At 35.6% G+C, this 16,459-nt stretch overlaps 1 protein-coding gene across 1 annotated transcript in view; it reads right to left on the bottom strand.

Annotated features, from left to right (window-relative positions):
- LOC121431864 (cGMP-dependent protein kinase 1-like) overlaps window positions 1-16,459 on the bottom strand; it is a 51,602-nt gene that overhangs the window by 6,652 nt on the left and 28,491 nt on the right. Inside the window, exons 4-13 of the mRNA XM_041629636.1 lie at window positions 12,437-12,542; window positions 11,656-11,719; window positions 11,037-11,114; window positions 10,323-10,414; window positions 9,120-9,194; window positions 5,829-5,900; window positions 3,764-3,851; window positions 2,883-3,019; window positions 1,766-1,855; window positions 340-481 (exon numbers count right to left, since the gene is read on the bottom strand). Coding sequence (XP_041485570.1) covers window positions 340-481; window positions 1,766-1,855; window positions 2,883-3,019; window positions 3,764-3,851; window positions 5,829-5,900; window positions 9,120-9,194; window positions 10,323-10,414; window positions 11,037-11,114; window positions 11,656-11,719; window positions 12,437-12,542 — 944 coding nt within the window. The remainder of the gene's footprint in view (window positions 1-339; window positions 482-1,765; window positions 1,856-2,882; window positions 3,020-3,763; window positions 3,852-5,828; window positions 5,901-9,119; window positions 9,195-10,322; window positions 10,415-11,036; window positions 11,115-11,655; window positions 11,720-12,436; window positions 12,543-16,459) is intronic.

Below are 16,459 nucleotides of genomic sequence, written 5' to 3'. Positions count from 1 at the left end.
TGAATAAAGTCACAATTTGTACACACTCAGGCACTTGATATTCTGGTCAGTCATGAGACCAGCCACACGGAATACCCTATTGCCACAGTGACACCAGCAAATCCGACTCCAGACCAACCAACTATCTTAGATTATTTCCAATGAGATACCATCGGTCGGTTTGGAGTCAGTTTCGTTGGTGTGACTAGCACGACCGTTTCTCTTTATGTACACGGTCACATCGGCGAACCAACCCTAGACCGATCATGTCTATTACGATATCTCCAATGACATGCCATCGGTCGGTTTGGAGTCGCCTTCGTTGGAGTGACTGTAGTGTAAGGTGATTGATTTACTTACCAGTTTTCCATATCCTTTGGTGTCTAGTAGAATATTCTCCGGTTTGAGATCTCTGTAGACGATGCCCTTGGCGTGGAGATACGAAAGAGCCTCCGTCACACACGCCGTGTAGAAGCGTGTCGTACCATCATCAAAGGACCCTCTGCAAAAACGGACAATGAGATGAAGAATAAAAGAAAGACATGATGAAAGTGATCATCATTTTTATACCTTCGATCGTTTTACAGACCAACTCGGTTCAGGGCTGTTTTCTCCGGTAATTTCTCACCAGGGGCTTCAAGTTTGCCTTATGAATAAAGATATATGTACTAACATAGCCACAAACCTAGATCATTGCATAGCAGACTGAAAGTGCTTAATCCTTCTTTAGGAACCCCCCAGCTAATAATCGCCATGTCTTACATTGCTCTGAAGTCAAATTCATTTACAGATGACAGAATATACTCTTTATTCTAAACAAGGGCTAAATATTGCAAATTTCAATAAAAGTGCAGTCAATTCATTTCCACCTATTTGTCCTTCTTATTCAAGAAATGCATGCTCATTATGCTTCTTATAACATGCTTCATCAAAATCAATATACCATTTTCCAGAAACTTTTGCCAAATAAACATACGACTTCCATATATCTCTACAGAGTTCTTCACCAAAATTATTTTGACAGTACAGAACAGAGAATGAATTTCGAAAAGGTTTTAGTCTTTAGTAAACCTTTTCTTTCAGATAACCCATAAACCCCCTTAGTCTGAAAGTTACGGGGAATCTGTTTAATAGTACAATATAGAAATTCTATAGAAATATTGTAACACTCATCTTTGTATACTTTATTTGTATTTGTAATGTTTGTTTCTTTCTGTATTAGTTAATGCATTAAGTACTCAGATTAATTTACTTAATCATTTGAATGTATAAATCACAATCTGCATCAAAATACTCATTCCTCTCACCCAAATTTTCTTTTCTTACAATTTCTTTTAAATAGTGCAATATATTAATATCATATTAATATCACCTTCACACACTTTCTCTCAAAATGGTCAGAATGTTTCTCTATTATCAATGCAATAATTGGATTATTGCTGTATTGTATTAGTTAATAATTTCAATTTATTACTTGTTAAACACAACATTTCTTCATACATACAGTTTTATATCAACATAATTAATTTGAAATGTAAATAACAGAGAATTGGCCTTGTGAAGAGTGTTAATTAGCAATTAAGCATGATTATTTTTTTCACAAATATATTTATATAGTATTTCTAATATGAGTGACCATGTCATATCTCTATGTTACTATGGACAATTAAAGAAAACTGTATTGTACTGAATATAAAGTGAACAGTATAAAATTATTTAAAAATAATCACCAGTGCTTAGAAATGCAATTATTATTATTATAATTAAACTGACTAGATTCACTTACTTATCCCTGAGTATGGTCCAAAGCTCCCCACCAAGACAAGCTTCTAGCAGCATATACAGATATTTATTATCTTTGAAAGTACAATAGAGTCTGTGAACACAAAAAAAGAAGAATATATCACTTATATTGGGGAAGCAACTCTCTATACCACTATTTTTACATATCTATGACAATTTATTAACTTGTACCTCATATCTATGTCCTAACATACTATACATCAGTTATCACAGCGTTCAATGAATGTAGTCAATGGATATTTGAATAAAAGTATTGATTGAAGAATGAATGAATGAATCAATCGAGTTATCAATCAACCAACCAACCTACCAGTCAATCAATCAATCATTTAATTATCAATAATTTGCCACTGACATAAAAATACAAATTCAAGCATGAGCAATCAATCAATCAACTAGCCAATCAACCAATGAATGAATGCATTAAGTAATTAATTAATCAATCAATCAATCAATCAATCAATCTCAATAGATATTGATTGAAGAAGAAATGAATCAATCAATTGATATAAATCATTCATTTATTCGTCCATTTGTTCATTTACTCAATCAGTTTATAATTCATTCATTGCATAAATCAGTCAAACAACCAATCAACCAATCCACCTACCAACCAACCTAACAACCAACCGACCTTACAAACAACCCACCCGCACAACCACCAACCAACCCACCAACCAACCAACCCACCCACCCAACCAAACAACCAACCTAACAACCAACCAACCCACCCACCCACCCACCAACCAACCAACCAACCCACCCAACCACCCACCAACCAACCAACCAACCCACCAACCAACCAACCTAACAACCAATCAACCAACCCTCCCAACCACCAACCCACCCACCAACCAACCTAACAACCAACCAACCAACCCACCCACCCAACCAACCAACCTAACAACCCACCAACCAACCAACCCACCAACCTAACAACCAATCAACCAACCCACCCACCCACCCAACCACCAACCAACCCACCAAACAACCAACCTAACAACCAACCAACCCAACCAACCAAACAACCAACCTAACAACCAAACAACCAACCTAACAACCAACCAACCAGCCAACTGAACAACCAACCTACCACTCACCTGACAATGAAATCACATCTTGCTTCCAGCATAATTCTCTTTTCTGACATGATATGTTCTTGTTGCCTCGTTTCTACAATATGTCTCTTCTTTAGTTGCTTCCAGGCATATGTTTGATTACAACCATCTATCCTCACCTAAAGTCAAAATAAACATTTTGTTAAAAACTACCCAACTTCGAATACAAATAGGCCTACACAACAGTCGCGAATCCAGGGGGAGGGGGGGGGGGCACATCCGGCCTGTGCCCCCCCCCCCCCTTGAGAGTCACAATCAAACTTTTTAATGTAAATATGCTGTATGTACACAAGTGTGCTCCCCCTTTGAAAGAGTAACAGCATATATTTTCAATGGGAATATGTTGTTCATACAGGACCCCCCCCCCTTTTTTTACGTGGACAGAACAACTTTAATTTTTTGTTGAAAACCTATTTGGGGGGCTTCTTAGATTTTCCTTAGGAAAATGTGCCCCCAACCTTTTGGGAAATCCTGGATCCGCCCCTGCTACGCAGGTATACATTTTGCTGAAACCAATTTGACTTTGTTACAATTTCACCTCCTAATTGCGCTCCGCTTTGCATATTCACATTTTAGTGACCCGACAATGGGAATTCATGCAAACGTGCATTTTCTATCGCAAACGTTGAATAATTTAAAATCAACAATCGGCTATTTGACCATAATTTGTTTTTATAAGAAGTCAAAGCCATTACAAATGTGGTTTTGTCTCTTGTTATTAAAACAACAACAACAAACTATGTGTTATCAAAATATTATTGATATTCAAGTGATAAAGCTGAATAGGTTTTGTTTACAATTGTTTTTTCAAAGCTTTCTTCTGATGAAATAATTACACGAAACAATGAATGTAGTGTACCTACCAGTTCTACACGGCCAAAGCCACCAACTCCTAAAGTTGCTACTATATGAACATCACTAAGTTGAAGATTAGCAAATTCAGACTCGATTCTGTAAAATAATATGAGATTTACTGATTTAATATCATATTGGTTTATGAAGTGGACGCCCCATGAATTTAGCAAACGACTTAGTATTACACAAGAATCTCACTTAACTTGGCCGGTTCAATGATTCCCGATAAAAGAGTAAATTCCTGAAAAAATATTGAATTTAGAGTTAACATCTAAAATACATGTTTGTTCAAAATACTTTCTAGACATAATGTATACTTATACATTCATTGTTGTCTTCAGTGTGTTTCCTGTTTGTTTACAAAGGACATTGCGCAAATTTCTGGTAGGAGCATAGTGTTGAGGTTGATCAAATCAATCGCAACTCTTTGTAAGACAGGGTCATTCATGTAAATCTGTAATACCTCTAAGATTCAATTGAGAAAACAAAGTTAAATGAAACTGGGCGATCTTGCTCCCTGTCAAAATACACTTCTACTACCCTTGAGATTCATTATGAAAGCTTAGAACTTGGAAATTTGCATATGAGTATATCACATTTACACCCCCCCCCCCCTCAATTCCTCAATTGCAAATTTCCAACTGAAATCTGTGATATATTGCAAATAGGACTATGTGCAACACCCATTATTCAAATAAGACAATATAAATTTAAAAAAATGAAGTTTATCATGAGCATTATCAATGATTTCTTGGCTGCAACATGTTACAACACATTGTCCACAAGACTTGATTGCTTTCAAGATTATCATATATATATACATATATAAATATATTTCATTTTTTCTGAGTGCATTATATACACCACAGGAAAGCAAGTTGGATAACAATCATAATGAAAAACGCCTGATGTTGTTTATACAGCTTATTGTGCCTCTCTGTAAGGCAGTGCATGATTCCATTTGGCAAAGTTAAGACCATGAATTATTTGTTTACAAATGGATTAGCCTAATGGAAATGAAGTTAAACAGTATGGACATTTTTTTTTCAGAATGCCATGCAAGGTATAACCAGAATGATGTCATCTGATTTGTATAATTGACTTTCAGATCGAAATGGCAACTAGGGCTTGTGAAGCTTGATCTAAAAATAAAAAAAGTGACCACTTAAATCTGTACAACCTATCCATTAGTAATCTTATATTCAGCAATTTGGGACAGAATATTTGCTATATATTTCCCACATTAGATAAGTTTTAATTGAAGAAATAAAAAATAGTATTTATAAAAAATCAATTTTATTCCCTCTCCTCTTGTTTGCTTACCTTACTCATGGTTCAAACATAGTACAAACCTTTACCATACAGTAAAACAAATTTAAATTTCAGACATAGGCCTATTTACAATAATATAGATTTAGTGCCTCTCTGCTTTAGAGGCTTGCTTCACTCTAAGAAGGATTGAGTAAAAATCTACCCAATATTGGGTAGAAAGGGAACATGCATGTTTGTAATTTTTCCCCCATATTGAGCAAAATGCATGTTTTAAGGGTAAATTTCAAAGCAAAATTGCTTAAATTTTTGTATAATTTTACTCAGCAAAACATGCATGTTCCCATTTTACCCAACATTGGATAAACTTGTTTTAGAGTGTTGCAAGATTGGTAAAACAATTAAGACCACTGTGTTATTGCTATGGCCAACCTACAATATCACATGACCCACTTGTGACCAATCATACGGCAAGATTCTTAGTATGTGGAATACCATAATAATACTTCATTCAGACTTAGATTTATTTATTTCCGTTCAACATTTTTTTTTCACAATATAATCAAAGTAACAATACATATTCAATATAATACATACAGATCAATGAAATTGTGTAACAAATATTGAATATAAATTCAACAGAACTACAGTGTGTTGCAATAATTTTATGTATGAAAAGAATGTAGAAATGAACGGAGGGACTTGCCAAGAAAAGCAAAAGCTTGTAGAGAAGGCAAGCCCCTATAAACTTAGTTTGAATACTAATTGTATTAATTATACTAATTACTTCATTCACTGACTTACCTACTCTTGGCGTTATCTTCTAATTTGTTCTTGATGATTGAGTCTAGACCACCTGCGACTTGAAGGAAGGCTCTGGACAAATACAAAATTAGGCAGAAAAAAAACAATAAAATATCATTTAGTTACTTCTGGGAACAAGTGAATATTAGTGTGTATTGGTTTCAAGGTACCATGGATTCTTTTGCAGGCAATTGTTGGTCATGAAAAGGACCACCTAAACTGTAAAATAAATTTATTTTCAAGACCAACAAATGCCCATGAAAGAATACATGGTGCACCATAAATCCACTTTACTCTTCTTCTTCGCCTTGGAAACCTTCAAGTGACTTTTGAATATTCAACACCATGAGAGCAATACATTGTTTAAAATAAACATTGTGTCTTTATGTGACTTGCTCGAGCTCCTGGCTTGGAAGAAACCAGCACTGTGAAAAAAAAGTCATTGCAAAGAAAAAGTCAATCGCAAACTATGGAAGTATACAATTGTTTCTCTTTTTTTTTTCTTGTGCGCCGCGGAGTAGATTATTTCTAGATAGATGGCGCTATATAAATGCCTATTGTTATTATTATTATTATTATAAGAAACACAGGAGAAAATATATTATCAAAAGTATATCTCAAGTTAAGCGAATCATTATAAAATCCCCAATCAGATTTATATAGGCCTAGATCACAAATAAAGAACGCTGACAAAACTTGATTTCCGGAGCCGTTTCCAATAAGGACAATTCTATTCAGGGATTCGGGGCGTTTGCTCTTACGATTCGTCGAGTGTGTGGAAAATATTTTGAGGAATCAGGTCGAGGACTTTTAAAGAGGCATATTGTGGTCGGATGCACGCAGTGCAAAATAAATGCATAGAATGAGATGGGTATATACAGATACTCATCTATGGAATGCATGAGAGATGAAAGAAGAAGATTTTTGTGAATGCTATGAAAACAAAATACATGTGTATAATAATAAAACTCTCAGAAATTATTTAACCAGCCTACGCATTGATACACATATGAACCTACCAACTTGTTTAAAACAACATTGCAAAATCAATTCGGATTTTTCAAAAACAAACAGTTGGTTAGTTCATAATTTGGGGGATTTGGTTCAAAAACATATTGTGTTCCTGATATCTATACTTTTTTAAATAATTTTCTTGAACATGTCCATCATTTAGAAATATACAATAGCATGAAAGCTTTTCATCTTTATAAAAAAAAATAGCACAACACTACACAATGAATGAGATGCTCAAATTGGTGACTAAATGAACGACTTTATAACTGCAAAGGTGCGAATCCGTGAGGTCATGCTATTCAAGTGGGGGGGGGGGCGGGAATGGAACAATATATCACCCCCCCCCCGAACAATAAGTGTGGCACAAGGATTTACGCCAGTGTAAAGAAGACTGGGTGATTTATGTCATACAAACTAAACAACCTGGTGCCCGGGTGTTTCATGAAAGTTGTAAGCACTGACTAAATTGTCAGTGCTAACAATTTGAATGAAATCCTTTGTTTTGATTGGCTGAGAGGCACTGGCCTCTGACTGTTACTATGGTAACTGTTGAAGAAAGACAACTTGTCAGTGCTGACATCTTTCATGAAACGGCCCCCAGGAGCACGATTAATAAAATAATGACCTTTTCACCTCGTTTAAAAATGATGAGGGGATTTTGTTTTCAACTATATGTGTGTCTTTTTATATTTTTAATTGAATCCCAATACGCCAATCAGTCACAATCTATTACCCATGTACCAGACCGAGGTAATGGATAAGTGCTAGAAAGAATGCTTGTTATGATCATTATGATAAACTCTGTTCTGCCGCACTACACTGAAGCAATCAGAAATCAGGCATGTCTTTCATAACGCCACCGACTCCCTGAACACCTAATCAATGAGTAAAGGGACCCTATTACCAGCATATAGCAAAATCATGATCCTGTTTTACTTGTTAATCGTTAGCAACATGCTATAACTACCTTCACTTCGTAAGTGATACTGCATTGTATAGGCGTTATCGTCGCGCAAAAATCATCATCATAAACTTTTATTATTCAATCAACAAGCCTGCATATAAATCATGAACGGTACTTCAACCACTTAAAAAAGATATTCAACTCGCCAAGGACCGATCTACATTGACGGTAGTGCTAAATGCTTAATGAAGAATTAGCCCATCTTTGATGATAAGGATTTCAGTGGAGAAAAATTATGGTGCTGAGCTGGCCTGAAAGAAGGTTTTCAGTCTTCGACATGGTTTTCATTAATTTCTAAAGGAAACTGAAATATAAAATTGCAGATAAAACCAACAGATTGGAAGACCCACTGTAAAAAAAATGATAGGTGGGAAATAGACTTAGATTTGGGCACTTAATAATCCACAAATATTCAATATTTCATGGTTCACTTCGTTAAAAAGTCAAGAGTCCTCCGTCTAAGGAGCAAAATTACATATGAGTTCATGATTGACTTGGATATGGATTCTCAATGTTTTATTTATTGCATCTCCTGAAGATTGATGCAGAATACTAATTATCAATTTTCAATGGAAAGCATATATTTCTGTGTTTTGTTACTTCATTTTTTTCGTAGCTCAGCTTCATTCTTATTAAATTGCTACTTTTTAAATTGAGTCCCTGATTTAACTACTGAAATATTATGTGTACTATCATTCTTTCATGGTTGATTAAAAATTTGTTTGTATTTTGTTAACGGAAAATTAATAATTAAAATCATTCAATCACTGAAACATATCACCCTTTGCTTTTATTACCAATCCAATTGTATACACCCCATTTAGCTTGCCATATAACCAAGTGCTTCAAAAAGACACAAGTAATTTTTTCCTTTGTATTAATTTTTCCTTTCAACGATTATTTGAAATATACATTAATTTATTTTTTCTATAAATTTGACACTATGGACCAACTTGACTGAACCATATAGTATTAAACAATGCTAATTCTGAATGTTCAGGGAAAAATTATTGTTGGTTCAAATGAAAATGAGGAGAAAATTAGAATATTCCATATTTCTTACAAAAATACAAAAGAAATAGTGAGAGGATGACATCATAGTCTCCTCATTTGCATACCGACCAGGATGTGCATATAACCGTTTTGTGAAATTAAGCGAAATTTTAAAATGTCATAACTTTCTTATTTTACATCTGATTTTGATGAAATTTTCGATGTTCTGCTTGTTGGATTTTCCTCTTTTTATTCAAATCAACTTTTTGATGGGGTGGACTTGTCCTTTAAGAATGAAATTCAGTATACCATATACTTACTCCCTGTCTAATGCAAGGCAAACGACACCGGTGGAGTCCGCTGCTATTACTGTTGCTTCTCTGATAATTTCATCGCTATAAAAAATAACAAAAAACGTACTAAAAATTAAGGTGAACAGAGGTGTAAAGCAAAGTACAAGTTGAACTTGAGGTATATGTCAGTGCTACATGGATAAAAAGACATTTATAAATACCCCCCTTTCAGCTCACATGATAATGAGCAAATTTGCACAAAATTTATTTTAATTGCAAATAGGTTGAGTCTGTTATATATAAGAAAGTAATTCATTTATGACTGATAATTCAATAATGAGCTAGATTTAAAACTCATTTCCAAGTGCACAAAATTAATTTTTAATTGCAATTAGAGGTCATGGCTGATTTTTTTTTCATATAAGAAGGTAACAAGTTTGGGACTGCAAAACAATGATGAGCAAGATTGGAAATTCATTTCTGAATGTTATCACACGCAGAGGCATGGTGCAATGTTATCATTAATATTGACATCATGACCAAGAAATGTAATACATTTTTATAACCATGAAAAATAACTATAAAGGATTTCGTTGAAATGATCATGATCAAAAAATATACACACATTATGTGTAAATCTACCTCTAATACTTGTTTCTTTTACTTTCTTCTTCTTCTTCCTCTTCTCCTTTTTTGTTCTATTTCTCCTCCTACTGTTTCTTCTTCTTCTTCTCCTCCTCCTTCTTCTTGTTATTCCTCTTCATCTTCTTCCTCTCCTTCTTCCTCTACATCTTCCTATTGTTCTTCCTCTTCTTCTTCTCCTTCCTTCTCTTCCTATTATTCCTCCTCCTCCTCTTCTTCTTCTTCTTCCTCCTCCTCCTCTTCTTCCTCTTCTTCTCCTTCTTCTGCTACTACTTCGTCTTCTTCTTTTTCTTCTTTGTTATATTCCTCCTCCTCTCCTCCCCCTCAATTTTCCTTCTCTACCTTCTCTCTTTGTATTTCTATTTCACTTTTATCGAAAGGTGGGGGGGGGGAGAGCCCTTACAATAAAGATTTGATCACCTTTTTTTCACTTACATTATTTTTCATAGTCATTAAAACTAGGATTCTCCAAAAATAGTAGTGTCTTTTTGTCTCCCCCCCCCTCTATCTCTCTCTCTTGTACTTGTGACAGAAAGTTTGCCAGATGTACCATTCACATATACCATGCAATCCTGTGTCTATACTTACCCTTCTAATGCCGACTGCCCGAAGAAGTCCCCCTTTTCTAGCAGCTTCGTGTTCTTAATTTGACCAGACATTGTCTTCTGCATAACTTGACACTGTGAAATGCAAAACAAGAAAAGTGAATTGACCAAATCTCACTGATAAACAATAATTTATTACCACTGTAAAATAACAATGATATTTTGCAATTTGGAGTTAACAAAATAACAACATGCTAGTTGAGGTTAGACCCAAGCATTTCATTTGGATTATGTTGAATTGCATGGAATGAAAATCAATAACTGTATCAATTCATATTGTGAAAATTTTCTTCATTATTTCAAGGAACATGTGAAATTGAAGTGCATTGAGGTTTTATTTTCATTATCATGAGATCTCTGAAACATAAAATAAAATAATAATGTTAATAGACAGTTCTTGCATAGAGCATATCACATTATGAATAACGTCTCTATGCACTTCGAAAAGACTTGGATATTATTATCCCGGCTGTAGCTCAAGCAGCCTTCCAGCGCTCAGTTCATTTCAAGGAATAAATTCTTGCCAGGTACCCATTCACCTCACCTGGGTTGAGTGCAGCACAATGTGGATAAACTTCTTGCTGTAGGAAACTATGCAAGATTCGAACCCACGACCCTCTGTTCCAAAGTCTGGAGACTAATCCACTGGGCCACAATGCTCCACGAATTGTCTTATTTTAAGAATAATACTATTTACCTTTCCTTTACTAATGATATACATTGTATCCCCTGTTGCACCTTGCCTAACGATGTAATCACCTTCATCAAAATAGGTCTGTGGAGGAGAACAAAATGATCATATAGACAGAAAGAAGAAATATGTTGAGAATAAAAAAGAAGGTTTAGACTTTCTCTGATTTCTCCCCAAAAATACATTTGCTGTTCCCTTAATTTATCGTACAAGATATTAAATAAAAAAAATGTCAGTGTGTTTAGAAAAGTGAATATGCTTGCTGTTCACCTATTTTTTCTATAACAAGATAGAAGAAATGTATACTATTTTTAAATACACTACACAGCGTCATTTGAAATAAATATATGATTAAAAGGAAAGAAAATGTATTTTAAAATGAATAGATGTATTACGACTAACAGTAAAGAAAATTAATTTAAAGAAATGAGCAAATATAATGATTATGATTTAAAAGTAAGAACAGTGAAAATGAATTAAAATTGTAAGAAACTTGAAGAAAAATAATTATCAGAAAGAAAATTCATCAACTTTTCAGATAATAGATTCAGGTCAATTATTTCTTCACATTTTGATTGTTTCCTATTTTTTTCTTGAAAGAAGTTTGTACGAACCAATTTCTTACCTCATCTACAACATCTACTATTTTGTTGAGCGTTTCATCTGGTAGAAGGTGAAAGGTTGGTACCCTAAAAAGAAAAAAAGAAAGGAAAATATATATTTTTGACATAAATGAATGAAAAGAATAAACATACCACCAGGAATTCTGAAAGTATGATGATATAACTATACTTAATCAGCTAGACCACAATCAATGCAATCATCATTATCTGAAATCTCATCATCTTATTTGATGCCATCATCACCATCAACTTCATCATTTTTTTATCATCTTATTGCATATTTAATCACTAACATGACTATAAGCTATAGCACTGCTGTCAGCAGCAGCATCACCACATGATCATCATCATCATTATCATCATAATCATCATTATCATCAGCAGCATCATCATCCTTATCATCATTATCCTCCTCAATATCATCATTATCATCACATCTTCCTCCTCCATACCATCATCATCACCAGCACCACCTTCAATATCATTGTCATCATCATCATCATCCTCCTCCTTCCCTCCTCCTCCTCCTCCTCATCATCATCATCACCACCACCACCATCACGATCACAATAATCATAACCATCATTATCATCACATCATCACTAGCCTCACCATCAACACCACCACCACCATCATCGTCATCATCATCTTCCTCATCATTATCAACCACACCACAACTACCATCATCATCCTCATCATTATCATAAATATCCTCCTCCTCCTCTTCATCATCATCATCAACATCATCATCATCATCGTCATGTTTATAACTACTATCCCCACCTTCGTATCAACTCGACGTAGTCTGCTTGTCTAACTAAACTCGTCTTCATCATGATGGCCTGGAAGCACGGTCTGTCTATAGCCCATAGCTTTGTGTTAGTTACAGCTAGGAATAAGATAGCATACATAGGAAACGTTTTATGGTTATGAATGGTTCAATCTTGAAATCCTTGCCAATTCTGACTTCTGAAGCATGCACATTAAATCATAAAGGATTCCCCCCTCAGTGACTTTTCAGTAGAGTGTCTAAGAGACAATCGGTCATAATATGAAGGCAAGGGCGGGTTCAGGATTTTCCAAGGGGGGGGGGTACATCATCCAGTGTGTGAAGATAATTAGAGTATGCCACGCATAGCATGCACATGAAGTTTCCAAAAAAAATCCCAGCTAAGCATTTTTTTCGGTTTGGACAAAGAAAAAAAAATGTCGTCATATTGTGGAATTCATTGTAAAAAAATCACTTTCTGCAAAAGGAAAGCAATTCTAAATGTTCTTTAACCCCTGTGCATTCCTGATCAAAGGCTCACAGAACAGTATAGAGTTACTGAAAGCTTGGAGTCTGAGTTTATCTCGTTGATTGATTGATTGATTGATAACGAATTTATTCATTCCAAAATTTTAACAAAGTTACAAAGTAAAGCAAAATATAATATAACATTTTGAAATGAAATAGGAACCTTCTGGAAAGCAAAGCTTGTTATCGAAGGTTTCCTTCAATAAATAAGACATATTAATGCAAAAAACAATATATATCTATATATAATATACAAATCATATCGTTCTTGTTGAAGTTCAAAATATATGTAATATACAAGTCATCATATCTTTCTTGTAAAAATTATATGTAAATCCTTGTTAGATATGTATATTTTTTACATATTCTTTCAAGTAGAAGATAAACAAGGCTGGATTATATTACAAGATATGAAAAGTGAAAAGGACACATAAGACAAAAACGTTGCGAAAACAGGACGTTACAGAACGGTACAAGAACAAGACATGACAAAAAGCTATACCAAAACAAGACAGACGAAATATCACAAGTACAGACAAAAAATAAAAAGAAGACAGCAACAACAAAGGAAAAGAACGAGTAAAAGAAAAAAAAAAAAAAAAAAAAACAGTTATCTCGTTATTCAAGACTTTCAAGTCATTTCACACCAACCCATGACATTTGTTTCACGACAATCTTTAATTCAAGAGTTGGAAATTTGTCAAGCATATCCGATGGCCAAACGAATATTATTTTGATTTTCTGCATGCATGGTGGGCCCGCTGCGAGAAAATTTGAAATTCAAAACGGTTCATTCAACTCCAGACGCAAACGCATGAACCTAAAGTCTGAGACGGTGACTTTATTGTTAATAGGAGGGGAGGGGTGAAGAAGGCCCCCTCCCCCATGACGGGGGGGGGGGGGGTCCGTGACCAATTTTCATGACCAAGGAAAAGGAAGAAAAATAAAAAGAATGAAAGAAAAGGAAAATAAAAGGGAGGACAAAATATAATATTTTCAATATGGTAAGTTAAAATCCATTATAAACTTATATTTTCATCTAAAAAACAGTCAATATTTTTGCTTGCTTGCTTGCAACTTCCGAGAAAATGTGCCGAATACCCCCTATTTCGGCCCCCGGAGTGATCCATTTATTGGAAGAGGACAATGTTGGGTGGTGGTATGGGAGCAGGATGAAAGCGAGGGTTCCATGACATTTGCTCCGCGATAAATTCCACACACAAACGGAATGACCAACTTCAACCCGGCATGATTTAACATTAAAACCGTATCCTAAACCTAACCTTGACGTAAAGGCCAGTATTCTGAAGTCGGGTTTAACTTAAACTCAGGTTTAAAGTTGTGGTTTAAGTATGGGAAGCCAAACGTATCAAATCTGTTAAGTTGTATGTTTCTTATGTTTACTGTGCTCTTTCCTGATTCATCGATGGTGAAGCCAATAATTGTTTTTATACTTCCTAGACAATTATGAATGATTTAAGAGCCAAATGAGCTGAAGTATGATGTCTTTACTGTTAGTGATTTATGTGACAATTGGCTCGCCATACTTAAACCACAACTTTAAACCTGAGTCTAAGTTAAACCCGACTTCAGAATACGGGCCTATATCTTGGACAAATTAAACCCCTTAACAATTGTAGCCGGAGCAAATGTCGTATTACCGAAAACGGACCCCCTTCATTTCTGGGGTTTGGTGCGACACCTCTAGAAGGTAAAGTCTGAGTAGTGTATGGGGGTAAAGACATTACCTTCTTCCTATTATATGCTTTTCACACTTCACTGTCCTAAATTGGTGGGGCTAAGGGGGGGTCTTAGCCCCACCAATTTCCCAGGGTTAAGCTTAGCCCACTTCGTTTTCACACTACGTTTTAGCAAAGTGGGCTGGCACGGTAAATAGTACGGTACTATCTGGCCCTGCAAAAAAGCAGGGTTAGCCGGCTTATTGTGGTGCTAGCACCACAATTGCGGTGCTAAGAGATGCAGTGTGAAAACGAAACAGGGCTAAGGAAAGTGGGGCTAAGCATTAGCCAATCACAGAAGTCGAATTGCACGTTAATCACGCTCTGTATGGTAAAATCATCAATATTCATGAGCTGAGGGATAGTCCGGGGTTAAGGCATTAACCACGGTTGAGCAGATAGTATGGGGTTAAGAAAGACAGTGTGAATCGAAGAAAAGATAGTATGGGGTTAAGGATAGTATGGGGTTAAGGAAATGCAGTGTGAAAAGCATTTAGTGGTAGAAGGATCTACGACTTTATCATGAGGACACGTTTTAGGTTATGTTACTGGGGGTAGAAGTAGAAAGATTTAAAGGTAATGAGACCTTCTTCACCAAGCAATAATGTTTCTCATTACTGGGAAATGATTGCCCCATGCACACACATATATTTTTATGTGTAATAAGTATTAACTTGCAGAAAGGGCACTTCCAAACAAGAAGGTCCCTTCCAAACAAGAAGGTCCAATCTGGACTAATTCTTAACTGGTGTTGTTTCAACGCTTCTCTGGTGTTTGATACCAAGCTGGTAGCCCGTTTTTCCCCCCTTTTATTAGAAGGGGCACATCCCAGGAGATATGCCAAATGAACTCCCTTGCCAGCCCTGAACACTTGAGTCGCATCAAATGCACATATTGAGTTTCCCGCGTGTCACGCGGTTCATCTCGCCTCCAGATAAATCGTTTAATACCCAACATGATTTAAAACAGCATGGATTAAAACATCAACATGAACATTAGTTTATGCACGGAGACGGGGTGGTGGAGAGAAGAAGAATCGGGGAGTTTGAAGGAGATATGGTAATAAGGTAGAGGGAGAACGAAGGGGGGAGACGGTGGAAGAGCTGAGTAAGTGAGAGACAAAATGAAGAGAAAAGACATGAATGAGAAAGGGAAAGGGGGCGAGAAGAGAGGAGAAAAATAAAACGGAGAGAGAAACATGCAGGGAAATAAAAAAACTTAAGGGGGGAGAGGGGGTGGGGAGAAAAAAAAGAAAGAAAGAAAGAGAGGAGGAAGGAAGGAAGGTAGAGGACGGTAGGAAGGAATAATGAAATAAAGAAATAGAAAAAAAAGAAAGAAGAAAGAAAGAAAGAAAGAAAGAAAGGGGATACCCGGGAGCCGCCTGACGAAAAGCAGCTATTTTCAACAATTTAGCCATTATCACAACGTAAAGTTTTGGGGAACCACTGTAAAGCGGACATTATTTGCAGTTTTACACAAATTAAGGCGCCATTAAGGCACACACGGTACTTCTAACATACGCCTCTGATGATATCAGATACCACATGGTGAATATTTGTCATCTACAATATCTTGATCTTCCATGAATATTGTTCATTTCTGACCTAAAATTCTTCCCATAATACGTGATCAGCTTTTCATTTGACTTGTGATACTTGGCGCCACCGATACCAATACATTAGCCGAAATAATTTTTACGATTTAAACGGGGTTTTTTTTACACCTTTTCTTTCCGTCAAAATTAAAAAGTTTGGTTTAGGACTTTAGGCC

The sequence above is a fragment of the Lytechinus variegatus genome, chromosome 18 (genome assembly GCF_018143015.1).
Source record: "Lytechinus variegatus isolate NC3 chromosome 18, Lvar_3.0, whole genome shotgun sequence".
NCBI lineage: Eukaryota > Metazoa > Echinodermata > Echinoidea > Temnopleuroida > Toxopneustidae > Lytechinus > Lytechinus variegatus.
Note: the sequence above shows the minus strand (reverse complement) of the source record. Positions and strands in the feature narration are given on the sequence as shown.